General features: G+C 40.0%; 3 protein-coding genes and 1 long non-coding RNA gene across 4 annotated transcripts; all 4 read left to right on the top strand.

Annotated features, from left to right (window-relative positions):
• The first annotated feature begins 1,194 nt into the window (after window positions 1-1,194).
• On the top strand, window positions 1,195-8,632 carry LOC129348298 (uncharacterized). Its single transcript, XR_008600812.1, has 3 exons — window positions 1,195-3,736; window positions 4,143-4,277; window positions 8,231-8,632. It is a non-coding gene; the product is annotated as an uncharacterized LOC129348298 (long non-coding RNA).
• Window positions 8,633-10,806: 2,174 nt separating this feature from the next.
• LOC129348279 (NLR family CARD domain-containing protein 3-like) lies at window positions 10,807-15,899 on the top strand. Its single transcript, XM_055008367.1, has 5 exons — window positions 10,807-13,600; window positions 13,678-13,851; window positions 14,149-14,322; window positions 15,031-15,077; window positions 15,228-15,899. The coding sequence occupies exons 1-5, from the start codon at window positions 11,742-11,744 to the stop codon at window positions 15,758-15,760; spliced, it is 2,787 nt and encodes a 928-aa protein (XP_054864342.1). The 5' UTR covers window positions 10,807-11,741; the 3' UTR covers window positions 15,761-15,899.
• Window positions 15,900-16,026: 127 nt separating this feature from the next.
• Window positions 16,027-19,542, top strand: LOC129348259 (NLR family CARD domain-containing protein 3-like). The gene has a single exon (XM_055008305.1). It carries the CDS (start codon window positions 16,372-16,374, stop codon window positions 18,232-18,234), a length of 1,863 nt encoding a protein of 620 aa, XP_054864280.1. The 5' UTR covers window positions 16,027-16,371; the 3' UTR covers window positions 18,235-19,542.
• On the top strand, window positions 18,680-20,629 carry LOC129348224 (neoverrucotoxin subunit alpha-like). The gene is made up of 4 exons (XM_055008085.1): window positions 18,680-18,693; window positions 18,779-18,952; window positions 19,516-19,601; window positions 19,752-20,629. The coding sequence occupies exons 1-4, from the start codon at window positions 18,680-18,682 to the stop codon at window positions 20,282-20,284; spliced, it is 807 nt and encodes a 268-aa protein (XP_054864060.1). The 3' UTR covers window positions 20,285-20,629.
• Window positions 20,630-27,935: the final 7,306 nt, after the last annotated feature.

Genomic DNA, 27,935 nt, shown 5'->3' with positions numbered 1-27,935 from the left:
TTGTTGACATATCTCACAGTATTAAACAACAGAGCTCATTACAAAATATTTTGTTTGAAAATAACACTGCTTTTATCTTGTATCTTCAATTTCTCAACAGCAGCTATGCAGCAGTGTCCAGTCTGCACAGAATTGTTTCCTCCTGACTTTATTGAGGTTCATGCTTCATCATGTGGAGAAAGGCGTCTATTTAGTTTGAATTTTTGATGTTTTTTCTCTTGTCAACAATTGTCTTACACTTGTTAGCACAGAGCGTGGAAGTGTAACACACTAAAAACATTGTGTTGGTAGTGCAGGAAATGAGAGTCCTGTCAGTGAGGAAGACCAAGCAGCAACTCCTGGACCATCCAGACCTCATGCAGCACTGACTGATAGTAGCTACAGCTCAGGATTAGCAGTGCTGTGGGAAAGTTAAGGAAGGTAAACTGTTGAAACGTTCCAGTAAAAACTGGCATGTCACAAAGTCTGCTCTAGTCTTTTTGTAGTGGAACTCACTGAACGTACAATTAGAAGTATAAACCTGACATTTTTGCTGAACATTTCATGCATCTCTATCCTGTCCTTCTGCTGTCTTTGTGTTGTTGTTTTCAAAGTACCTTCACTACAGCAAACAAAAACAACTTCCAAGCAGCAACCTACACACTGAAAAATGCCATTTTTTTTCCTCATATTTGAAGCCCTTTCTTTCTGAGTGAATGACTAAACCCTGTTGGTGGTGCTGGTGTAGTATCTCATCTGATATGAGTTCTGATAGTTGTTGACCATAGAGTGAACTTTTAACTAACAGGTGGTAGTAAGTACTGAGGAATGTGTTTTCGGCTCCAGAAATCCTATGCTGTGTTGACCTTGGGGTCCACTGTTAACCTATAGCTGACCTTTGACCCTTAGGAATGTGCAGAGTAGGGGGTTTTTGTCTGAGGAGGTGTTGTTCTTGAGTAGGGGTTTGAACCAGATGTTGTAATTCTATCCTTTACCAGAGGGTATAAAATGACCACCAGCCCTTTGTTCAAGTGGGATTTTCATATTGGCTGGGAAACTCTCCACAGGCAGACCATGGTGCCTGTTCAGATGCTGTCCTTTTCAACTAATAAAATTATATTATAAAAGTAACAGTGTCAACGGACGTTTTCTTCAACATCTACACATCCTTGAGGTCTAAGAGAAACTACGACACTGGGAAACATCTTCCTTCCAGATGTTTCCTCCCAAACTTCCCCTGTCACTAATTTGCAGGCTGCAGTAAAATGGCATGCTAGGCTTAGATGATTATGCCAGTGTGTTTTCACCTATATCAGAAAGATAATGAGGTCCAGAGAGACTATTCTACCAGTAAAATGTTATTATTAATAATCACACATTTAGACTCAACACAGTCTTCATAGCTCATTGTTTAAAATCTTTTTTCTTGCTTGAAAGTGAAGCATATTAAACAACTTTGTTTTTATTTTGTGTAGCGGCCAGTAGGGGTCCCCACTCACTCAAGACGTAGGGTAGCATTACTTCCCCCTTGTTTCCGGAAGTGGCCTTTAAATAGCTCCCGCTGCCTTCAGTCAGTCTCCACTAGGGCTGGCGGGAGACAGGTAGGTGTTTTTAGCTCTCCCTCATTTTATGCTTTTTAAGTCTGGTTTTAAATGGCGTTTTAAGGGTTTCAGTGCAGAGATACTCCGGTGGCAGCTTTTATCCCCTGGATCTGTGGTTTTAATCTACACGGTGAGATGGAAGTTTTAATAGTTTTTTAGTACTATTTACAATCGGTTCTGTCTCTTTTAATCCACAGATTTTAGCCTGCTACTGTTTTAGAGTGCTTTAAAGTGTTTTAGGGTTTTAGAATTTCAGTTGGGTTTTGATTAATTCAACTCGATTACTTTAATTTGGTTTGTTCTAACCCTAATTTCTCTGCACCGTGTTTTATTTTATTGATGTCCCCGGGTGTTTAGTTTTTGGTTTAGTGAGTTTAGTTTCCCGCGGTGGCTTGGGAGGAAATTAGCCCGTATTTTTGTTTATTCACTTGGGGTCTTTGTTGTTTGGCGTGTGTGTGTTGATAGCACTTTCTGTTTTGTTTGCGGTGGGGCGATTCCTTCTCAACCATCCTTGTTGGTCTTTTGTTAATGTTAATATCCTTTTTTTTTAGGTTCTGTTTACGCCCAGGGTCTACAAGGTTTTAATTGTATTTTATTCTGTATTTGGCCATTTTGATAATTACCTGGAATAAATCGTATTTAGCTAATAAATTAATTTTAACATTACATTTTGTTTGCTGCTTCATTTTAATATTTTAAATAAATTTTATTACACATTTTAAGTCTGGTCTCTGCCTTGTTTTTACAATACTTACCTGTGTGTCTTATTTTAAGCTGGTGGTTCTTTTATGGGTTTTTAAAACACTTTTTACCAGTTTATTCTTAAGTACCTCGGGTCACATTTGCTTTTTACGGCTGGTTAATGATCAGTGACCCTACCAAGGCCATATCTCAGTGTGCTGATCACTTTCACCATATTCCTGAAATGGAGAGTCCCTTGCTTCTCAGCATGGACATCAGAAAAAGTCCTGCCCAGCAGGACATGGCACTGATGTCCTTTTACCAACGGCCTGATGTGGAATGGACACGACCCCTGAATTACAGACTTGAAGGTCGGTCCAGTTACAAGTTTTAATTGTCACAAAGGATTGAGAGCATTTTCTTCATGGTATAAACCTGACATTGTGTTGCAGGAGACGCTGCTATTGGAGAGGCTGTCATTGGCTTTTTTCTCTCTACATGCATGGAAAAGCTGCAGTCAGGGTTTGTGTCTTGTGTCTGTGGCATCCTCACAAATGTTGACTTTATTTTAGGTGACAGGAAAGATTTTTGAACACCATGTTTCTATGATGTGTTGATGCATCACTGTGCTAACAATGCAGTCTGACAACTATTCCCTCACATTCACACCTAGAGGCAGTGAAGACTCACTAATATTAACCTGCATGTTATTGTGTTGTGGGAGGAAGCCTGTTGTTTATTGTTTGTGTGTTTTTTATGTCTTCAGCAGCACACTCCAGCATTCCAAGGCTTTTTGAAGGAGATCCTGAGCATTTAGTGCCCTCAGCCTCTCACTTTGTTGTGGAAAGTGATGTGTTCCTCATGCAGGGAGAATGTTAGGCCACTCCTTTCTTCATGTGTCTTCAGGACTCAGCCCTGCTGTTGTTCATGTTCTGCTCACTGGAAGTCCTGAAACTGCAGCTGCTACACTGGAGGACTGTCCAGACCTGGACATCAGAGGAACAATCACACTCTATGATCATTTAAACAATAACCTGTTTCCTTCCATGTTCTATTTATTCCACAGTGGGGCACCTTTTTATCCTATATCCAGTGTCCTTGAGGGCTCATAGTGATGTTTATGACTAATCCAAGCCTGGGAGCTGATGAGAATTTTATGAATTACTTTTATGTTAAAAATGAAAATGTGGATTGTAGAGTGACTCAAATGCCAGTCATCTGTGAAGACAGTGGAGCTTATCTGGACCCACCATGTTCCAGCGTTTATTATTTAGTGTTCAGGTCTTTTACAGCTGCACATAGAATCTGGTATTTTCTTTCCTAATTTGCTCTCCTTTGTTTTGAAGCTTGAAGGGCATTCCAGACTCTCTGAAAAAGATAGAAAAAGTGCTGAGGACTTGGCCTCTGCCTGGAACCTCCCTCCTCTAACTGAGGACAACAGAAGACGGCTTTTTGAGAAGCTATTGATCCATGCTGTGAGTTAAAGTCTGGGAAATGTCGCTTTGCAAAAGTTAGAAGTGGTAAAACAGTATTGGTCCTAAAAGCACACTGCTAAGCATTTCAAATAGATGTATTTTGATATCATTTATTCCCAAGGGAAAGAAAACTTTCACTTCTAAAAATGTCATTTCTTCTCTGCCAAATTCTTTTGTGGAAAACATGAAAGATGGAGGGTTGGTTGCAGTACTACAGATGCAGGGAGTTTTTTCAGTGAGCAGATGTACAGAATCATTTTTACTTTAGTTACCAGTGGATAGAAACATTTTATCTGAAGAAAATACATTCCTCAAAATAGCACTTTTAAAAATATCTTCCTCTTTGAGTTTGCTTTAGGACAAAGAATGTGATGTTTTCCATTCTTTCTCTGATTACCATCACCAGTAATTGTCGTCACAAGACAAATGAAGCAGCTGCAGTGAGGCCTTAAAGAAACTCCAACATGGACAGAGCTGACTCAACCACCGACACAGTAGCCTTGATTTTTCCAAAAGAGGGAGCAGGAATATCAGCCCAGAGGTGAAAGTGAATTACTATGAGCTTGTATTTTTCTCAGTCTGCCTTTCTCCATCACTATTATATATTTGCTATATTCATTATGTGCCCTCACCTGCTTGGCATCTATTACTGAACATTTGCAATATTTTTCCTATGATTTCTGTCTTCTACAAAATATCACATAAACCAGAATCATCAGGTTTGAAATTCAATAAGACTGAAAAACTGATCGGCAATATAAGGATGCTATAAGTGGAAAAATGATTTGAGTTTTTTTTTTTTGTTTTTTTTTTTTAATCAAACCGGTACTTCTTCAGCACATTACATGATGATGATGATGACGTTCTATCTTGGGGAGTTGGTTGCTAACGGTAGCTTTACAGGGTGCACATCCTTATTTCATATTGTTTGGCTGTTAAACTGTGAAAGCGACTCAGCTGTTCTATAAATAACTTTTCTCCAGGGTTAAACTAGTCTTTATTTAGTGGACACTGGAAGTGCTGTAGGTGCTCATTTATTTGGGTGATTATTAAAGCTGGATTGTTTTGATCATTTCATTTGTTGTATCCATTTATTTGATCCATTTGAATCCACTCCATCTGAACTGACCAATGTGGTGAAACTCTGGACTGGATGGGAGATTGTACCAAGAACTCTCTGTAGAGGTAGTGAAGGGCAGATACCCCACAGCCTCCACCTGCTATGAGACCTTACACATCCCAGGACATTACAAGGACTAGCTGTCTTTTCACACTGACATCCTGGCCTCTATTTGCACTTCCCACACAGGATTTGTTAGATGTAGTTCTCTAGTTAGTTTTACTTGACTGACAAAACTAAGTGCACTGTTGGATTCCCTTCCCTTCCTGTTCTTCCAAGTCACCTGACAAGTTATCTGGCTCAAGTATGCGAGTTTCTGGCAGACATTTTATCTATCTATCTATCTATCTATCTATCTATCTATCTATCTATCTATCTATCTATCTATCTATCTATCTATCTATCTATCTATCTATCTATCTATCTATCTATCTATCTATCTATCTATCTATCTATCTATCTATCTATCTATCTATCTATCTATCTATCTATCTATCTATCTATCTATCTATCTATCTATCTATCTATCTATCTATCTAAGGACAATAATGAAGAATCTCTAATATTGAACAAGTAGATCAAATAATCTCAGATTATGGGTGAGTTGAAATATAAAAACATGAAGTGTTTGATGAAAAGTCCAACCTTTGAAAGCTGACATGTTGTTTAGTGTCATTTCTTTGTAAATTAGCTACATCCAGTCATTAGCATGACATTGCCATCATGGAACCATGACCACATATATGGGTCTGGAGATAGTGGCATTTTTCTAATGGCACATTTTCATGCTTTGACAGAAACAGTGGTGGAAAAAAGTTTTCAGACGCCCTGAAAATTTTACACTGTCTCAAATATTATCATTAAATATTTGTTGAAAAGTCTTTTTTATGTTTCTAAAGGTATGGCTGTATTAGACACAAATACAAATAATTTATTTTTTTTATTGTTTGCAAGAAAAACAAAGTTTTACCAAAATGATCCAATACTCAAAAGTTCTTATTTTTATGGAACCAATCAATTTGAAGTTTTTAATGTCTTTTTTTTTTTAAGGATGTGTTTAGTATTATAACTGTACTTAAATAAATTACACTTGAAGACCTCAGAGTGATTCTCAATGCAGTATTTCACTATGGGATGTCCAAAAACTTTTTTGCACCGCTGTATTTACCAGCAATCTGATCTGCTGATGTTAGCAAGACAAACAAGTGAAGATTTCAGGCTTTTATCTTGAATTGTTCTTGAGATATTGATATTCAAACAGCCTCAAATTTATACGTGAGAAAAAAAACTAGTGAAACTGAGTCTACAGTCCATTGAAAAAACTCTAAGAAAGTATCTGACATACTGAGCTAATATTTCACAGATACTATTATCTCTACATGGGGCAGACATATTAAGTTCCAGTAAGTTGTAAAGGTGTTCTGGGGATGTGAGCATTCTTTGTCTCCCAGCTGCTCCTGTCTCAAAGTGCACAGTTGCAATGTACTGATTCCTGTTTTCTTTTTCTGAGCTGATAAGATGGTGTAGCTGTGCATTTCAAATAGCTGGACAAACTTCTACTTGGTTGGATGAAGCCTTTAAAAACACAAGTTCTTGTGTGTGAGTGAACTCTAAGAAGTCCAGATCCAGAGGCAGGCGTCTGAATGAAGGAAGTGGTGTTGTCAGATCATGTAGAAATCTGTTTCCTGCTTCGTTGCCCTGACAACAGTGATGTCACGGCCCTACCTGTTCCTCAAATTAGTTCTGCTTTTACCGTCTTCATGTCGCAGCTTCTTTTCTCCGTCTGAATGTGAGTAAAACACTTTAAACTGTTTTTTATCTTTTATATATCTATAGAACATAAAACTGATTGAATCATTCATCGTATTTTAACTCAAAAACAATGTTGTTTTGGCACAATTAAAACATTAAATCGTTTTTTCCCCTAAAGCCAAATCTTCAGACATGTTGTTCCCAACCAGCAGCAGTTATCAAACTGATGCTGAAATCAATGTGTTTTATCAGTAAATATCATTTGTATTTGTCAGGCAGTTCTAAACATGAGTTGTTCTTATCAGCAGAACTTCAGTACAACAGTTGTAGGATGGAAATGCTTTGAACGTGATTTTTCAACAACACACGTAGAACTAGAACATTGTGTGGACCATATGTTTGTGGTAGAACAGAAGTGGAACAAGGATCTCCATTCACACTCATGACTTCCATCAGTGATCAAAGCCAGTGCAGCATAAAGACGACATGGATCTACAAGAGCTGAATACAGACACTAGCAGCTTTTAGGATTCATGCTCTTTATTTGGGACATTTCTGACATTTTTCACTCTAGAATTCCAATATCTGGATATTGTGAAGAATTAAGGGTCTACTTATGATCTTCAAATGAAAAGATGAACTCCATCAGATCATATTTAGTCCTAAAAGGTAATTATTCTTCCTCAGATATATAATAGTAAAGTAATATTCATCCCATGAGGAGCAGCTGGACCAGAGATAGTCCCTGATTTCCTTTCTCTGTCTGGGATCTGCATTTTGTGTCTTAATTTGTCTAAATTTTATAGTTTTTCTGTCTTGATTTCTCGCATTTTTGCCCCTTTGTGTCATAATTTATCTCATTTTTATCATTTTGTCTCTTAATTTGTCTAATTTTGTCATTTTGTGTCTTAATTTGTCTCATTGTTGTCATTTTGTGTCTTAATTTGTCTCATTTTAGTCATTTTGTGTCTTAATTTGTCTCATTGTCATTTTATGTTTTAATTTGTCTCATTTTTTTCATTTTGTGTCTTAATTTGTCTCATTTTTTTGTCTTTTTGTCACTCTATTTTTCTCATTTTTGTCATTTTGTCTCTTAATTTGTCTCATTGTTGTCATTTCATGTCTTAATTTATCATTTTTACCATTTTGTTTCTTAATTTGTCTCATTTTGTCATTTTGTGTCTTAATTTGTCTCATTTTTACCATTCTATCTCTCCTTTGTGTCATTTCATGTCCTAATTCTTTCAATTTCTGTAATTTTGAGTCCATTTTGTGTTGCCTTTGTCCCGTTCATGTTGTTTTGTGTCTGAATTTGTCTAAGTTTTGGAATTTTGTATCACAATTTGTCTCATTTTTCTTGTTTAGGGTCTGAGTTTGTGTCGTTTTTGAAATTTTTTTTTTTTTTACCATTTTTGTAGTTTTGAGTATCGTTTTTGTTATTTTGTGATGGATTTGGCCTTAATGATAAACCAAGAAGGCAGCCAAGTCAACTCCTTGTTTGTGAGGTCTTAACTTTTATTGTCTTGTTGGATTGACTGCAGTCCTGCTGCTACACAACAACCTCCACCACACCAACAACACAACTGTTCATTAACTGCTGATGTATTCTTTGACTTTATCAGGGAGCCACGATGACATCAGAGGACCTCAAAAACATCCTGGATGATCTGAGTGATGCTGAGCTGCGTACATTCCAGTGGCACCTGAAGCAGCCCAACAATGTTCAAGGCCTCCCAGCCATCACAAAGAGCCGACTACAGACACTAGACAGGTGTAAAACTGTGGATGTGATGGTGGAGACTTATGGACTTCAGAGAGCTGTGCAGGTGACCAGGGTGGTTTTAGAGAAGATCTCCAGGAATGATCTGCTGCAGAGGTTTCCTGCCAGCAGCTCAGGACCAGAAGGTCAGTCACAAGACAAGAACAACATGATATCATTACAGTCAGAAAGATGCATGATGGTGCTGCTACAGTTTGATAGAGTTCAGGTTCTGTCAGTTTTTCCTGAGTCCACATGTAAGGTCAGTTCCTCTGTAAAATCTACTGATCAACCTACTGACTGAATGCTTCCCCCTGCTGTTTAAACCTTGATAGAACACCAAAATTAGTTCTGTATGAGCTGACCTTCTGTGGAAGCAAAGCATGTCCCACCTGTCCTCACCAAATTATGAGCCGATCAGACAGTTTCTGAAGATTCTTCATTCATGCTGTTTAGCTGGGAGTGGTCCTGCAGTTTACAACCAGAGGGAAGCTGACCAATCAGCTCTCAGTAAGGGCAGAACAATGTTGTTGAAGCAGCTGCATTCCAAATCACAAACCTTTAAATCTGAATACATGCAACAGTTGACCTCACAAAGTATTCACTGTGTCCTGCAGTGTGCATCCAATTAGAACATAGTACTTCATAATATGGTGCCTTAAACTCTGACTATCCCAGTCTGTAGTAATGTGGTGTCATCTGACTGTGAGCTCTCAGCAGCTCAAACTTATTTCTATTTCCATGACACACTGTTAAGTGCTATGACTGTTCATAGAATGTGGGTCAGAACGGCCAGAAAAACATGTTAGTTTGCATTCTACAAAATCAGTTTGAATGTGGTCAGACATCTGGGTATTTCTGACATACTACATTTACATAATATGTACTGGGATGTACTACATCTTTTTCTGTGTGTACCATCTGGCATGTTAGTATGTAGTACTATGTAACATTACGTTCTACTTTTAAACCATCAACAACCTCCCAGTGACCTACCACACTGGAAATGTCAAGTCTTCAGAGGGTTTGGATGGAGCAATAAGGCAGCCATGTTGGCTGACTATTTTAAGGGGACACTGTTGCTGCATCCTGGGCTTAGCTCCACCCTGGATGACTGTGGCTGCTTTAAAAAGACAGCCCTTCTTCCCTCTATAGCAGAATAATAATGAGGTGAAGCCAGAACACTCTGTTCTTCAGAATGGTCTGGATATGCCAGACTAATGTCAGAGTAACATCAGGTTTTACTTTGAAGGAGCAGTTTGGTGTCAGAAAACCAGAGTTAATCAACACCATAAACTCATCAATAAATGTCAACATAAAGTCCCTTCTAAGTCTGTTGTAGCTGAAATAAATGAAAGCAGTGAGCAGTGGAGAATATAACATGTGATCTCTGTCTGTCTGTCAGTTCATGTCAGTGATGTTGGGGAGACTTCAGAGAAGAGAGAACCTTCCTCCTCTCAGACTCAGCCTCCTCTTCCTCAGACTGAAGGTAAAACTGATGGATTCTTTGGTCTGTAAAGAAAGATGGCAGCAGTTCCTCATGCCTGAAATGGAAGCTGAGTTTCAGCAGGTTGTTTTGTACAACACAGAACAGTGGTTGACTATGGAGTTGCATGAGGCAGCAGGTTGTAGTGTAGCTGTAGCATAATGGTCAGTTTTGTGTCTGGTGATCCTCAAATCTAATTTTCTAAACTGGTGTCTATTTTAAGCTGGTTTCTGAGAGCCTTTTGATGGTGAAGAAAACTGTACTCACTGACACCTTGAATGTCTTCAGTTTCTCTGGAGGTGTTACGGCTGTGGCCGTATTTTGTAATATTGTGTTGGTAGTTTGGATCTGTTTTGTTGTCTGGGAGTGGGTGTTCTGTCTCTGTGTGGATCTTTGTCTTGTCCTTGTTTTCTGTGAGTTGTCTGTTCGTCTTGTTAGGTTGTAGTGGGTGTTCTGTGTCTGTGTGTAGATCTTTGTGTGCAGGAGCTGTAATTGGTGGCCAGGCGGACCCAGTTGCTGATTGGCTGTTCCTCATTTTAAAATCTCAGTGGAGTGGAGCCTCTCTGACAGCAGCACCCTTATTTTTTCCCCAGACTCCAACCTATTGTGCTTGATACCTGTGTTTACTTGTCAGATTAAGATAGTGTGGTTTTTGTTTGTTAGACTTAGGTTTCATTTTGTAGTAGTTGTAGGTCTGTTGGATAGGTTTTTTTTGTTTGAGCGCTTGAATGTCTCTTTAGTTTGTATCCAGTTTTTGTTTATTGTTTGAATGACTAGCCCATATAGTGGCCTACTTTATTTGTAAATATTGTAAATAAACCTTTTGTATTTTTCTGAGAACCTGTTAATCATTGTTTTTGGGGACTAGGAAAATATTTAAAAAAAAAAAAAAAAATAAATAAATAAAAAAACATTATGCTACCCACCTTCCCCTTAGACGGGTGCGTAACAAGAGGAAAGACCTACATTTTAAGTGTAATGATGGTCTGTCTCTCTTCTATTGTTAATTACCTTTTCCTCTCCATTTTTATAGCAACACGCTATTTTCTGCAGTACAATACTGTTCATATAATGCTCTGGAGGGTTCCACAGTGTGTTCCAACACTACTTTATGCAGACAGAGGGGGTTGGAAGGAATCTAGAAAAGTTGGGACACCTGTAGGATTTGGTAACACCAACTTTCAAGGCTTGATCAACCTCCAATTGCTGCAGAACAGCTTTAAGTTGTTAAACCATTTCTGTTGCCTGAAAAAGGCCTTTTTGTATAATTCTGAAATGTACATTATTTTTCAGTTTTGGATAACCTTACCTTTTTTTTTTATCCTTTGGCAGTTCACCACTTGCCTTTGTACCATTTCAAGCTATTCATTGGACTTGAACTACTTGAATTTCAATGAAAAACTGGAAGAATTGGGACGTTCTAAAAGTTTTGACCAGTAGTGCATTTTGATAAGGGCCCTGGTGAGCCCAGAACAGAGCTGCTGGTCCAGCTCTCTGTTTTTAGGTTCTATTGACTAAAGGGTCTTCTCCAAATAGGAACTCTAAGAACACCTTAAATTTAACTTGAGGTAAACCACCTACCTTCTGACTGCCTCCATAGTTAACCATCTGGGTAGCCCTTTAGCTGAGTTGCCCTTTCAGTCAGTTTTTCAGTCACTTTCCTCCAAATGATCAGGGTAAGTTGCTGCATTATGTGAAGAGTTTAGAATGAAACCCCCAGAAATAAGTATAGGAAAATCTCACAAATGCAATAGCCCAACTTTATATTAGCATCAGATGTTATCGGTGGCTAACTAAAAGTCCAACCTCTTTGTAGTTGCTTAGTTGCTTGTGTTTTTCCAACAACAACAGAGGTTTCTGTAGACACACACCTCACACTGTTCCTTTCATGTTTGACACAGATGAGACTGTTCCGGTACCAGAACCACGTCCCATCAGATATTACCAACAGAAGCTTCAGTCAAACTTCCAGGACACATTTAAGGTTACAACAGAGGGGTGGGCAGCAGATGAGGAGCTTCTGGTTGATATCTACACAGAGGTGTACATCACAGCTGGCCGGGACGTGCACGTCAACACACAGCATGAGGTCCTACAGATTGACAAGGTGTGGAAGCCATCAGACACAGAGACACAGATCCAACCCAGAGACATTTTCAACCATCCTTCTGGAAAAGACATACCCATCAGAACAGTGCTGACCAATGGGATTGCAGGGATTGGAAAAACATTCCTTGTGCGTAAGTTTGTGTTGGACTGGGCCGAAGAAAGAACCAATCAAGACGTGCATCTTATTTTCCCGTTCACTTTCCGTGCCCTGAATTCACTGCAGGGACAAGAGTTTGGTTTGGCAGAGCTCATTCATGACTGTATCCCAGAAACTAAAGACGTCACAGTGGAGGCTCTGAATTACATCTTTACAGCTCTGCAGTCATCAGGAACCAGCAGCTACAAGAAGAGCAGATTCAAACTGCTGTTTGTGTTTGATGGACTGGACGAGAGTCGCCTTCATCTGGACTTTGATGTAAACAACATTCGCTCCGTGGACGTAACAAAGTCAACGAAAATAGAAGTCCTGCTGAGCGGACTTATCAGTGGAAGACTGTTGCGCTCAGCTCGCCTCTGGATAACCACACGACCTGCAGCAGCCAATCAGATCCCTCAGAACCTCGTCAACACTACAACAGAGGTCAGAGGGTTCACCGACCCACAGAAGGAGGAGTACTTCAGGAAGAGATTCAGAGACAAGAAGCAGGCCAGGAGCATCATCTCCCACATGAAGAAGTCACGAAGCCTCCACATCATGTGCCACATCCCAGTGTTCTGCTGGATCACTGCTACAGTTCTGGAGGAGCTGCTGGAAACCAGAGAGGGAGGAGATCTGCCCAGAACCCTGACTGAGATGTACGCAGAGTTTCTAAGATTTCAGATTGATCATACAAAAGAAAAGTACGGTCTAGAGAAGTGCATTCAGTACATTAAGTCATTAGCTAAACTGGCTTTTGAACAGCTGCAAAAGGGCAACCTGATCTTCTATGAGAAAGATCTGAGAGAAAGCAGCATCGATGTGAGTGAAGCCTCAGTGTACTCAGGAGTGTTCACAGAGATCTTCAAAGAAGAGCGAAGACGGAAACAGAAAGACAAGATGTTCAGCTTCGTCCATCTGAGTGTTCAGGAGTTTCTGGCTGCTCTTCATGTCCATCTGACCTTCATCAACTCTGGAATCAACCTGCTGGAAGAAGAACAACAAACAACATCCTGTTGGTCTGAAATGTTCCAAAGTTATTCAACAGGTTTCTACCAGACAGCTGTGGACGAGGCCCTACAGAGTCCAAACGGACACCTGGACTTGTTCCTGCGCTTCCTCCTGGGTCTGTCACTGCCGACCAATCAGAAAATCCTACGAGGCCTGCTGACACAGACAGGAAGTAGCTCACAGACCAATCAGAAAACAGTGGAGTACATCAAGGAGAAGATCAGTGAGAATGTGTCTGTAGAGAGAAGCATCAATCTGTTCCACTGTCTGAATGAACTGAACGATGTTTCTCTAGAGGATGAGATCCAACAGTCCCTGAGATCAGGACGTCTGTCCACAGATGAACTGTCTCCTGCTCAGTGGTCAGCTCTGGGTTTCATCTTAATGTCATCAGGAGAACATCTGGACGTGTTTGACCTGAAGAAATACTCTCCTTCAGAGGAGGTTCTTCTGAGGCTGCTGCCAGTGGTCAAAGTCTCCAAGAAAGTTGTGTAAGTAGTTGGAGACTGAAGATACTTTTTCATTTTGCTGCAGTTTCATCAGTATAATCTGCTTTTTGTCTCTTCAGACTTAATAACTGTAATCTGTCAGAGAGAAGCTGTGGAGCTCTGTCCTCAGTCCTCAGCTCCCAGTCCTCCAGTGTGACAGAGCTGGACCTGAGTAACAACAACCTGCAGGATTCAGGAGTGGAGAGTCTTTCTGCTGGACTGGAGAGTCCACACTGTAAAGTGGAAGCTCTCAGGTCAGGACTCACACTTTGAAACTGATGTGATTTCTATCAGTGGATAAACAGCTAACCTGAGTAGAATCATTTCTGCTGATGGGATTCATCAAATGAGCTTTTACTGAATTTATGCAGGACTTTGTCAGGGTTTATTTTTGACATGATTAAATCCCACTAATCATTGTTGAGATTGTTGATTTGCTTGAGACGCATGAAATGTGCAGCAAAATGTAGCTGAAAGACAAAGAAGAAAAGCGAGTGAGAAACATCCAGCCAAGTGTTGTCCGTCAGGTTTGTGTTGTTTTGTGTGTGCAGGCTGTCAGGCTGTCTGGTCACAGAGGAAGGCTGTGCTTCTCTGGCCTCAGCTCTGAGCTTCAAGACCTCAAATCTGAGAGAGCTGGACCTGAGCTACAACCATCCAGGAGACTCAGGAGAGAAGATGCTGAGAGCTAAAGTGGAGGATCCAGACTGTAGACTGGAAACTCTCAGGTACAGACAGACAGACACTCTCAGGTACAGACAGACAGACACTCTCAGGTACAGACAGACAGACACTCTCAGGTACAGACAGACAGACACTCTCAGGTACAGACAGACAGACACTCTCAGGTACAGACAGACAGACACTCTCAGGAAACAGCCTCGCTCACAACAAAGATTAAAAGCAGAAGAACACTGTTAGTTCAGCTATGCACCATGACTGAATGGAAGAGGAAGCTGTTAGCCTAGCTTAGCTGAAAGACAGGAAGCAGGGTAAATTGTTAGCCTAGCTTAGCTCAAAGACAGGAAGCAGGGTAAACTGTTAGCCTAGCTTAGCTCAAAGACAGGAAGCAGGGTAAACTGTTAGCCTAGCTTAGCTCAAAGACAGGAAGCAGGGTAAACTGTTAGCCTAGCTTAGCTCAAAGACAGGAAGCAGGGTAAACTGTTACCCTAGCTTAGCTCAAAGACAGGAAGCAGGGTAAACTGTTAGCCTAGCTCCATGAAAAGAGGAAGCATCAATGAGTAAAGCTGAATAATGAGTGTAAACTGAGCTGGAACGTGACGAGCACAGGACGGGACTTTAGAGATGCTGCATTCGGGTGTCTGTGTCTCCATGTTGGACTGGTCCTTTATCAGTGGAACAGTGTGAGAGCCATGTAACGTCCATGTGTGCTGCTGAAAGAGTCGCTGCTGCTCTGACCGTCCTCCTCCTTTCAGGGTGACGCCTGCTGGAGTCCGATGGTTGACACCAGGTCTGAGGAAGTGTAAGTGTGTTTTAATGGATTGATGGAAACAAAGCAGCACATTCAAGCATCTTCAAAGTGTCACATCTCTGAGGTCATCATCAAAGCTTTAATACTGATCACATGATCCATCAATAACTGCAGCTGTGTTGTGTTTGTTCTCTCCATCAGATTCCTGTCAACTCACAGTCGACACAAACACAGTAAACAGAAACCTCAAACTCTCTGACAACAACAGGAAGGTGACATATGTGGTGGAGGATCAGTCGTATCCTGATCATCCAGACAGGTTTGACCTCCCCTGGCATCAGCTGCTGTGTGGAACTGGTCTGACTGGTCGCTGTTACTGGGAGGTGGAGTGGAGAGGAGTGGTTCGTATATCAGTGAGTTCCAGAGGAATTGGAAGAAAAGGAGACAGAGATGACTGTGTGTTTGGATTTAATAATGTGTCCTGGAGTCTGTTCTGCTCTGATCATGGTGGTTACTATGTCTGGCACAACAACAGTCAAACATCCATCAGTTCCTCCTCAGTCTCTCACAGAGTTTCAGTTTATGTGGATGTTCCTGCTGGAACTCTGTCCTTCTACAGAGTCTCCTCTGACTCTCTGATCCACCTCCACACCTTCAACACCACATTCACTCAACCTCTCTATCCTGGATTTGGATTTGGTGTTAGGTTTCGTTCCTCAGTGTTTCTGTGCTGAGTTGAGTCTCCAGAGTCTCCTCCTGGTAGAGAAACAGTGTTGAACAGATTGTTGAGTCTCTCCATGACTCTGTCCCTCAGAAACATGTTTTCACATTCATGGATTAAATGTGTTTCTTTGTGAAATCCCTGTAAATGTTTCCTAGTGAAGTTTTGACCAGTAGTGCATATTGATAAGGGCCCTGGTGAGCCCAGAACAGGGCTGCTGGTCCAGCTCTCTGTTTTTAGGTTCTATTGACTAAAGGGTCTTCTCCAAATAGGAACTCAAAGAACACCTTAAATTGAACTTGAGGTAAACCACCTACCTTCTGACTGCCTCCACAGTTAACCATCTGGGTAGCCCTTTAGCTGAGTTGCCCTTTCAGTCAGGTTTTCAGTCACTTTCCTCCAAATGATCAGGGTAAGTTGCTGCATTATGTGAAGAGTTTAGAATAAAACCCCCAGAAATAAGTATAGGAAAATCTCACAAATGCTATAGCCCAACTTTATATTAGTGTCAGATGTTATCGGTGGCTAACTAAAAGTCCAACCTCTTTGTAGCTGCTCAGTTGCTTGTGTTTTTCCAACAACAACAGAGGTTTCTGTAGACACACACCTCACACTGTTCCCTTCATGTTTGACACAGATGAGACTGTTCCGGTACCAGAACCACGTCCCATCAGATATTACCAACAGAAGCTTCAGTCAAACTTCCAGGACACGTTTAAGGTTACAACAGAGGGGTGGGCAGTAGATGAGCAGCTTCTGGTTGATATCTACACAGAGCTGTACATCACAGCTGGCCGGGACGTGCACATCAACACACAGCATGAGGTCCTACAGATTGACAAGGTGTGGAAGCCATCAGACACAGAGACACAGATCCAACCCAGAGACATTTTCAACCATCCTTCTGGAAAAGACATACCCATCAGAACAGTGCTGACCAATGGGATTGCAGGGATTGGAAAAACATTCCTCGTGCGTAAGTTTGTGTTGGACTGGGCCGAAGAAAGAACCAATCAAGACGTGCATCTTATTTTCCCGTTCACTTTCCGTGCCCTGAATTCACTGCAGGGACAAGAGTTTGGTTTGGCAGAGCTCATTCATTTCTGTATCCCAGAAACTAAAGACGTCACAGTGGAGACTCTGAATTACATCTTTACAGCTCTGCAGTCATCAGGAACCAGCAGCTACAAGAAGAGCAGATTCAAACTGCTGTTTGTGTTTGATGGACTGGATGAGAGTCGCCTTCATCTGGACTTTGATGTCAACAACATTCGCTCCCTGGATGTAACAAAGTCAACGAAAATAGAAGTCCTGCTGAGCGGACTTATCAGTGGAAGACTGTTGCGCTCAGCTCGCCTCTGGATAACCACACGACCTGCAGCAGCCAATCAGATCCCTCAGAACCTCGTCAACACTACAACAGAGGTCAGAGGGTTCACCGACCCACAGAAGGAGCAGTACTTCAGGAAGAGATTCAGAGACAAGAAGGAGGCCAGGAGCATCATCTCCCACATGAAGACGTCACGAAGCCTCCACATCATGTGCCACATCCCAGTGTTCTGCTGGATCACTGCTACAGTTCTGGAGGAGCTGCTGGAAACCAGAGAGGGAGGAGATCTGCCCAGAACACTGACTGAGATGTACGCAGAGTTTCTAAGATTTCAGATTGATCATACAAAAGAAAAGTATGGTCTAGAGAAGTGCATTCAGTACATTAAGTCATTAGCTAAACTGGCTTTTGAACAGCTGCAAAAGGGCAACTTGATCTTCTATGAGAAAGATCTGAGAGAAAGCAGCATCGATGTGAGTGAAGCCTCAGTGTACTCAGGAGTGTTCACAGAGATCTTCAAAGAAGAGCGAAGACGGAAACAGAAAGACAAGATGTTCAGCTTCGTCCATCTGAGTGTTCAGGAGTTTCTGGCTGCTCTTCATGTCCATCTGACCTTCATCAACTCTGGAATCAACCTGCTGGAAGAAGAACAACAAACAACATCCTGTTGGTCTGAAATGTTCCAAAGTTATTCAACAGGTTTCTACCAGACAGCTGTGGACGAGGCCTTACAGAGTCCAAACGGACACCTGGACTTGTTCCTGCGCTTCCTCCTGGGTCTGTCACTGCCGACCAATCAGAATCTCCTACGAGGCCTGCTGACACAGACAGGAAGTAGCTCACAGACCAATCAGAAAACAGTGGAGTACATCAAGGAGAAGATCAATGAGAATGTGTCTGTAGAGAGAAGCATCAATCTGTTCCACTGTCTGAATGAACTGAACGATGTTTCTCTAGAGGAGGAGATCCAACAGTACCTGAGATCAGGACGTCTGTCCACAGATGAACTGTCTCCTGCTCAGTGGTCAGCTCTGGGCTTCATCTTACTGTCATCAGGAGAACATCTGGATGTGTTTGACCTGAAGAAATACTCTCCTTCAGAGGAGGTTCTTCTGAGGCTGCTGCCAGTGGTCAAAGCCTCCAAGAAAGTTGTGTAAGTAGTTGGAGACTGAAGATACTTTTTCATTTTGCTGCAGTTTCATCTGTATAATCTGCTTTTTGTCTCTTCAGACTTAATAACTGTAATCTGTCAGAGAGAAGCTGTGGAGCTCTGTCCTCAGTCCTCAGCTCCCAGTCCTCCAGTGTGACAGAGCTGGACCTGACTAACAACAACCTGCAGGATTCAGGAGTGGAGAGTCTTTCTGCTGGACTGGAGAGTCCACACTGTAAACTGGAAGCTCTCAGGTCAGGACTCACACTTTGAAACTGATGTGATTTCTATCACTGGATAAACATCTAACCTGAGTAGAATCATTTCTGCTGATGGGATTCATCAAATGAGCTTTTACTGAATTTGTGCAGGACTTTGTCAGGGTTTATTTTTGACATGATTAAATCCCACTAATCATTGTTGAGATTCTTGATTTGCTTGAGACGCATGAAATGTGCAGCAAAATGTAGTTGAAAGACAAAGAAGACAAGAAAGAGTGAGAAATATCCAGCCAAGTAGTGTCCGTCAGGTTTGTGTTGTTTTGTGTGCAGGCTGTCAGGCTGTCTGGTCACAGAAGAAGGCTGTGCTTCTCTGGCCTCAGCTCTGAGCTTCAAGCCCTCAAAATTGAGAGAGCTGGACCTGAGCTACAACCATCCAGGAGACTCAGGAGAGAAGATGCTGAGAGCTAAAGTGGAGGATCCAGACTGTAGACTGGAAACTCTCAGGTACAGACAGACAGACAGACACTCTCAGGTACAGACAGACAGACACTCTCAGGTACAGACAGACAGACACTCTCAGGAAACTATCAGCCTCGCTCACAACAAAGATTAAAAGCAGAAGAACACTGTTAGTTCAGCTATGCACCGTGACTGAATGGAAGAGGAAGCTGTTAGCTTAGCTTAGCTGAAAGACAGGAAGCAGGGTAAACTGTTAGCCTAGCTTAGCACAAGACAGGAAGCAGGGTAAACTGTTAGCCTAGCTTAGCTCAAAGACAGGAAGCAGGGTAAACTGTTAGCCTAGCTTAGCTCAAAGACAGGAAGCAGGGTAAACTGTTAGCCTAGCTTAGCTCAAAGACAGGAAGCAGGGTAAACTGTTAGCCTAGCTCCATGAAAAGAGGAAGCATAAATGAGTAAAGCTGAATAATGAGTGTAAACTGAGCTGGAACGTGACGAGCACAGGACAGGACTTTAGAGATGCTGCATTCAGGTGTCTGTGTCTCCATGTTGGACTGGTCCTTTATCAGTGGAACAGTGTGAGAGCCATGTAACGTCCATGTGTGCTGCTGAAAGAGTCGTTGCTGCTCTGACCGTCCTCCTCCTTTCAGGGTGACGCCTGCTGGAGTCCGATGGTTGACACCAGGTCTGAGGAAGTGTAAGTGTGTTTTAATGGATTGATGGAAACAAAGCAGCACATTCAAGCATCTTCAAAGTGTCACATCTCTGAGGTCATCATCAAAGGTTTAATACTGATCACATGATCCATCAATAACTGCAGCTGTGTTGTGTTTGTTCTCTCCATCAGATTCCTGTCAACTCACAGTCGACACAAACACAGTAAACACAAAACTCAAACTGTCTGACAACAACAGGAAGGTGACATATGTGGTGGAGGATCAGTCGTATCCTGATCATCCAGACAGGTTTGACCTCCCCTGGCATCAGCTGCTGTGTGGAACTGGTCTGACTGGTCGCTGTTACTGGGAGGTGGAGTGGAGAGGAGTGGTTCGTATATCAGTGAGTTCCAGAGGAATTGGAAGAAAAGGAGACAGAGATGACTGTGTGTTTGGATTTAATAATGTGTCCTGGAGTCTGTTCTGCTCTGATCATGGTGGTTACTATGTCTGGCACAACAACAGTCAAACATCCATCAGTTCCTCCTCAGTTTCTCACAGAGTTTCAGTTTATGTGGACGTTCCTGCTGGAACTCTGTCCTTCTACAGAGTCTCCTCTGACTCTCTGATCCACCTCCACACCTTCAACACCACATTCACTCAACCTCTCTATCCTGGATTTGGATTTGGTGTTAGGTTTCGTTCCTCAGTGTTTCTGTGCTGAGTTGAGTCTCCAGAGTCTCCTCCTGGTAGAGAAACAGTGTTGAACAGATAGTTGAGTCTCTCCATGACTCTGTCCCTCAGAAACATCTTTTCACATTCATGGATTAAATGTGTTTCTTTGTGAAATCCCTGTAAATGTTTCCTAGTGAAGCCCTGCGACAGACTGGCGACCTGTCTAGGGTGTCCCCTGCCTTCGCCCGAGTCAGCTGGGATAGGCTCCAGCACCCCCCGCGACCCTAGTGAGGAATAAGCGGTGTATAGATAATGGATGGATGGATGTTTCCTAGTGATGAAATGAGAACTTCCTTCATCTTGTGTGTGATGGAGAAGAATAAAGGACTGTGGCTAAAAATCCTGACTGAGTTCTTCATTACAAACATACATTATATCAGCTGTTTATTATTCATCTGCTTTATTCTACTCAACATGGAACAGGGTTCTTAAAAAGCATTATTATCTAATTATCTAAAATAAGGTAATTTAAAATAAATTAACTTCACAGGGGTTAATCAATATATAATATAGCATTGGATTTATGTCTGATTATGTTCATTTACATTTTCTTTATTTTGTTTATTATTTTGATGTTTATTTATTTGGTGTCTTGAATCTTCTTTCATAGATTATTTGAATTATTTGATTATTGGTTTGCGTTTCCTCTCTGCAATTCTCAGTGTCCCAGATATTAGTTCCGGTTTCATGTTGTTTCAGGTACAACCTTTTTAATCACGACACCGAGAGTGAGCGCGTGGGTTCAGGGTTGTTGTGCCAAGCTGAAATAAATGCCGACAGAAAAACTGTCCTGCCGTTGTGGTAATATACTAGCACAGAAGACAGCAAAATATAAGAACAGCCATCTATAAGAACATTACAAAACTGTAAGCCACCTGACCCACAGCCCTGAAGAGGTGAGCAACAACTTTTAAGGCTTACAATAACATGAGAATCTTAGACAGTCTTAAGGCACTTCTATTTTACAATTTTCTTAAGGAGTAAAAGAAAAGTTTCAAATCATTTCTTTAAGCAATAAAATTCAGAGAAACCTTTAAAAAATCTACATTTGTGTCTATAAAATTTACCAATTATCGATATATTCTTACACATAAATTCCAAATCTTAATAGAATTGTATTCAAAGACAGCTTTAACATTCTTTGTTAGCAACCATTCATGCATTCTGTCCCAAAACCTCCTCACAATAGTTCAGGTGGAGAAAAGATGTTCTGGAGTTTCAGTATCTTCTGGACTAAATGTGCATGTGTTATTATCCAGATTAAATCTCATTCTGAAACATTCTCTACATGAATAAACATCATAAATAGTTTAGAAATGAACTTCTTTCATTTTAGATAATAAAGGAAAAGACAAATATCTGGTTCTGACTTTGATAATGTCAGTCTTTGAAAATGTTGGAGATAAAACTTTTCTTTTAACGGGAAGAGGAAAACATTCTTCTGTTACTAATAATCTTAAAATGTTTTTCTTACATTTAATGTCTAAAGATGTCTGTCTGTCAATAAACAGTGCATTAGAATCAGGAGTTACAGATGAATACTGTAATATTCCTTTGATCAAATTTATCAAAGCCACTGGAACAGCTTTGATTACCAGAGAATGTTGTTTATACCAGCAATCTGAATTAAATTTAGTTTTAAAATCAATAGAACTTCAAATATTACCATCTTCATCCATTAAATGTGTTACAGCCCAAATTCCTTTCTCCATCCAATCCTTCAAAATAAAGATTTCCTCCTGTATAAAATACTCCTGTTATTCCATATTGTAGCTTTGTGTGGACTGAAGTTCTGCTTATAAAGCATTTTCCAATATAATAACAGCTGCATGTGGAAATCTGATCATTTAAAGGAGAATCTCAAGGGATCAAAATCACATCTTAACAGAAAATGAATTCCTCCAGCATTAGAAAAAGATGAGGCGGTAAAGTAAAGCACACATAATGTTCATGTTTTATAAAAGTCTGGAACCACCTTCATTTCATTGAACCATTCATTGTTTCTAAATCAATGACATTCAAACCTCCTCCTCTACTGATTTTACCACATCACCTTTTCTAATCAAGTGTTGCTGATTATTCCAAATAAAATCAGAGTGAATTTGGTTGATTTTCTTCATACATCTATCAGAAACAGCTAAAGAATCTGCTGGATAAATTCATCCTGTAATCCTTCCATTTTTGTTCACAATATTCTACCAAATATTCAAATATTCCTTTGTAACCAGCTATTCGGGGATTTTTGATTTTTTTCCAAACAATTTGAATGTTAGAAGTTTCTATGTTTATAATATTTTTAGTGATATTTACTTCCAAATATTTTAGCTCATTTTTGACTAGAATATTCTGAATTAAAGTTTGTGTTTTATCATGAATGGTCCAAGATCTCACATTTAGTTTAAATACAACCCTGAGGCTTCTGGAAAAATACACACAGCTTTTAAGGCATTGGATATTTGGTGAAAATTCTTTCAAAATAATGTTGTATCATCCGCTAATTGTGTAATTATTAAAGCATTGCCCATGACATTTAATGGTTTTATATTTTCATTAGTTTTAACCCTTGTGTCGTCCTGTGGGTCAAATTGACCCGTTTTAAAATTTGAAAATGTGGGGAAAAAAATATATTTTCATGGTGACATTTCTGATGGCCACATTTTCAACATTTTTGGGAAATTTTTGGTGGAAAAAAAGAAATGTTAAAAAAATGTTTCTTAAGAACATTCACAAAAAAATCAACCAAAATCCAGTGAAATTCGCTGGATTTTGGTTGATTTTTTTGTGAATGTTCTTAAAGAAAATATTAGAAGTTTTACTGATATATATGGAATCACGTTAGATATTTTTAGAAACGCTACTCTTACTCCGTTACACTGGGCTACACTTGACTCGTTCCTTTTTTATTTACCACATTTGATATGCTTTATTTTGCCAGAGAGACGCCCTCAGTGGATCTACCACATGACTGTGTTTCACCAATCAGACGAAACAACAATAATCATGTGACTCCATTTCACCAGACATGACCTCATCCGAACTGTGGAATAATAGCGGCACCAACTGTTCAGACAGAATGAAAAAAAACGGGGGCATTTTCGAGATGTTTGATCTTGCTTCAGTTGCCTTTAAACAAAGATTATAAAAATAAGAACCACATCCATCACCCTTCAGTGAGTTACTCTTTTGATTTAGTTACTTTTAAACAAAGATTATAAAAATAAGTATTGAAGTTAGTTTAATCACATTCATTGGGTTTTAGCATAACTTGGTTATAAATCTCAGGTTATCATATCACAGTGTGTTTCCTCATTTAGCTGTTATTCTGCCAGAGTCTCACCCTGATGGCTGATTCTGGGATCTCATATCTCCATGATGCTGAACACTGGAAACGTTGTTTATCCGTAATTCCACTAACTTGACTGAACGTTGGCTGCAGTTCCTGTTATTTAAACATCAATATGATGTATAAATGCAGATGGACTTCATATATTTCACTATGCAGACATTTTTATTCATGTCCAGTATATTTTATAGACACAAACATATTTGATAGAAATATTAGAAATGGATTTCTGTTTCCTCATAATAATTGAGTTGATGCCATTAAATGTTCATCAGTGATTCATCTTTAGTGTGAAACTTTTACTTTGCAGCTATATTTTAAAAAGCATTGCTCGTTTTAAGGGAAGACATTAAAGGATGGTTTTCTTAGTTCAATGAATTAAAGGTTTAATTGATTAAAAATGTGTTTATTTCCATTTTAAATGTCTGGATTTAATGAATACAGTTGTATTTTATATTATTGTGAATTCTTATTCAGATAAAACACCAGATGATGGATCAGTTCATTCAACATTACATGGTCAGTATTGATTTAATTTGTATATAATATTTTTTCTGCCATTTTTGCACCATTTCTGTTTTCTTATTTATTCTTGCACTGTCTTTATACTTTATACTTTTTCTTTGGAGCTGCTGTAACGGTGAACTTTCCCCACTATGGGATCAATAAAGTGTATCCTTATCTTTATTTAATGAGTATTTTCTTTCATTTCACGTGTCTGTATTTAGAATGACTCGTATTAAAACATGATTCCAGTGAAACAGATTTGAAAGAAGTGAAAAGTCTCACTGTTTTCCTGTTCAGTCCCTTCAAATTAAAGCTCCACAGTCTGACTGTTGACCTCATCAGACTGGAAATGAGCCTATTTGAGGATTCTTTAGGATACAAAGCTGCTTTTTACAGCCTTTTACACAAATCTCTCTCAGAGAATTCCTCTGTTGTTTCTATTTCTATCTTTTCTGCTTGTTTTCTTGTCAGATAAAGTTGAGTGCAGAAAGACTCACTGGGTTCTTTTCTCCCTCAAATGTTTGACAGTGTTAGTGTGCTTGTTGTAAATGTTCCACATGAATCCATGTTTCCTTCTTTAATGGTCCTCATGATGCTGGGACTAAAGATGTGCTCTACATGGATCATCTGCTTTTAAAATGATGCAGCAGCAGCAAACATCTCAACAACTAAAAGTCCCTCAGAGAGAATCTTCAACTAGTTCATGGAGCCAAGCTCACTTTAAAAGCAGCATCAGCAGCGTCTGTTTCAGCCTCACATGAAAACTTGCAGCTTTTTCATTCTCATTTGATCTCAACTCCAACATGAAGGAGTGCAGAGACGACACAGAACAAACCTGCATCACTTTGGATTTGGCTTCTAAAGCAGCAGAAATGACTCAGCTCTTCTGGGATTCTTGTCACATTTGATGCTTTCAAACTATCTGCCAGTTGCTTCATGGACTGATTGAGCTCAACTGATCCTGGATCTGAATCTAAAGCCAACAAAGCAGCATCAGCTGATCCACCTCCACTTCCTCACATCCAGCCTCCACTGCTGCTCAACATGGGACTCTCAGAAAACTGCTCACATCCCTTTTTGTTCCTGGAATGTTTGCTAGAAGTCAGCAGGGTGGGATCTGGCTAGTTCCTGGATGGGAGAACCTGGGAATAGCAGATAGATGCTGGAAGCTTTTATCTGTCCAACCTGCAGAGGACGCTGCTGCTGCTTGACTGGAAACAGCCTGAAGAATCAGAGGAGGAATTATTCTGAAGATATGGAGAGAAAACACACAAGTAAATAGTGAAGCAGCTACAATCAGTGATTTTAGACACTGTTGGCTGATTTCATCTTGAAGATATCAGATAAATGGAGGAAAACGTTCAATATTTCACAGTAAAATAGCATGAAAGTGAATTAGTGAGGCAGGTTCTCAGTTGTAAGGACATGAAATGATCCTTAAAAACAGAATTTACAAAGTGATGTTGTGGGTCTAGAGGCTCAAAGTGTGACATTTACCAAACTGTGTGTAATTATGAGAGTCAAATATATGAATGAAGCAATGAAATGGGAAAGAATGTGTGAAATTCTTCAGTTTCATTGGATTCATCTCATCTAAAGGACATTTTCATGAATGTGGAAAAACGACAGGAAGTGGTTTAAAGCAAAGACCCAGAAAAACTCAGAAAATGTGATAAAATCCAAGAAGAGACTAAAGGAGAGCAGAACACTAAACTATTGAGCTTCCACATTGAAATGAGGAGTGGATTAAAGTCCACAGCAGCAGACAAAGAAGAAGATGAAGCCAGAGAAGGTTTGGATTCCTCAGGTGACATGTAGAGTGTAGATTCCCTCTCTGACTGTAGTTCCTGGAAAACAGCTTCTCAGGACATTTAGCGTTGAAATGGACTCATCAGTTCTGGGATTGATTCTTCTTTATTCTTCCTTCTGAATTGTCCTAAAAGCTTCATATTTATAGAATTAGAAAGAAATGGAAAATGTTCGCAAACACACATTTTCACAAAGTCACGTTTTAACTCACCACAAACTGATGCATTGGTTTTCCTGCTTCGTTGCCCTGACAACAGTGACGTCACGCCGCTTCCTGTTCAAGTTAGTTCTGCTTTTACCGTCTTCGTGTCGCAGCTTTTTTTCTCCGTCTAAATGTGAGTAAAAGACATTTTAAATTGGTTTTTACCTTTTATCTATCTATAGAACATCAAACTGATTGAATCATTTATCGTATTTTAACTCAAAAACAACATTGTTGTGGTACAATTAAAACAATAAATAAATCAGGAAGTTCTAAACATGAGTTGTTCTTATTAGCAGAACTTCAGTGCAACAGTTATAGGATGGAAATGCTGTGAACGTTTGATTTTTCAACAACACGTAGAACAAGAACATTGTGTGGACCAGACAGTGGTGGAAAAAAGTTTTGGGACTCCCCATGCATTTGTGAAATACTGCATTAAGAATCCCTCTGAGGTCTTCAAGTGTAATTTGTTTTAGTTCAGTCACAGCCAGAATACGAAACGCATCCTAAAAATGACATTAAAACCTGAAAACTGATTGGTTCCATAAAAATACAGAAGAAATATTGAGTTTTGGGTCATTTTGGTTCCAGTGATCCACTAATGAAGGTCCTGCTTTTTATTAAAAGACGCAATTTTAGTTTCCATGCTTCGTGTCTTTATAAAGCAGCATTAGAAAGTTCTTCAGAGATAAAAACAACTAAAACAATGAACTTAACACAGGAAACATGATTGAAGACTCAGATTCTCAGACAGGAAGTGCAGCTGTAACCACATGAACAGGAAGTGCAGATTCAGTCCTTCAGCAGTTGGATTCACTCTGCAGAAATACAGACCAACAAACAGCTGGAAGACAAACCAACATCTGGACGTCCAAGAGTTTCTTCAGCAAGAAATGACCTCATCCTGATCCACATGGAAAACCAGCCAATGACATGACAGGAACTTCAGCTGCAGTGGTCAAACCAAACTGGTGTCCAGTGTTCCACCAGACTTTTAGATCATGGCTGAAGGTCCTACAAGGCTGTCAAGAAGCCCCTGACCAATGAGAGACAGAGGTTAGCCCGGCGTTGTTGGACCAAGAACACAAGAACTGGACAACCAGGAAGTGGAAGAAGATTCTATGGTCAGATGAGTCCAGAGTTGGTCCAAAATAACTCAAAACTACTCCAAAGTGAGTTAAAAAGTTCCAAAATAACTCAAAATTTGTCCAAAATGACTTTAAACTGTCTGAATGTGATCTGGAATGAATTTGAAATTCATCCAAAATTACTCAAAATTATTCAAGATTTGTTTGAAATAGCTCAAAATTAGTTAAAACTGGTTACAAACAATTCTTGAATTTTGTCCAAAATTACTTAAACTTTGTGACAAATCAGATGACAAATCTGAATAAAATGACTGGAAAAGTTAGTAGATCTGCCCCTGTTTCTAGCTGCTGTTAGTTTAGTTCCAGCAGCAGAAATGTGGCTCCACAGCTCCGTGTTCGTTCCTTCATGGGACTAAAAAGTTGTCCATTAGCGGCTAAAATCTGTGAATGTGTATGAAGTTTGAGGAGAAACGTCCCTAAACTGATGTAGTTAAGTTTAGGGACGAAGTTCAGAAGTGTATCAGTGATTCCATTCTAGGGAAAGTTAACTGTCAGGGATTTACAGCCTGATGGGAGTTTCTGCTTTCATGAACCACAGGGTTTGTAGAAGTTGTGTTGGATGTTGAGTGACATGAAAAAGGTTGAATGTTAAAATAATCCGTCACATGAACTGAGTAGGAATCAGCCT

This window comes from Amphiprion ocellaris, chromosome 24 (assembly GCF_022539595.1).
Source record: "Amphiprion ocellaris isolate individual 3 ecotype Okinawa chromosome 24, ASM2253959v1, whole genome shotgun sequence".
NCBI classification, from domain to species: Eukaryota; Metazoa; Chordata; class Actinopteri; family Pomacentridae; genus Amphiprion; species Amphiprion ocellaris.
This window is presented reverse-complemented; position numbering and strand designations above follow the sequence as displayed.

Coding starts and splice junctions, on each gene's coding strand:
- LOC129348224 (XM_055008085.1), top strand. Junction 18,953..19,515: donor TGTAGACTGGAAACTCTCAG/GTACAGACAGAC, acceptor TGTGTGCTGCTG/AAAGAGTCGTTGCTGCTCTG. Junction 19,602..19,751: donor GACACCAGGTCTGAGGAAGT/GTAAGTGTGTTT, acceptor TCTCTCCATCAG/ATTCCTGTCAACTCACAGTC.
- LOC129348259 (XM_055008305.1), top strand. CDS start 16,372: ATGTTTGACACAGATGAGACTGTTCCGGTACCAGAACCACGTCCCATC.
- LOC129348279 (XM_055008367.1), top strand. CDS start 11,742: ATGTTTGACACAGATGAGACTGTTCCGGTACCAGAACCACGTCCCATC. Junction 13,601..13,677: donor AAAGTCTCCAAGAAAGTTGT/GTAAGTAGTTGG, acceptor TTGTCTCTTCAG/ACTTAATAACTGTAATCTGT. Junction 14,323..15,030: donor TGTAGACTGGAAACTCTCAG/GTACAGACAGAC, acceptor TCCTCCTTTCAG/GGTGACGCCTGCTGGAGTCC.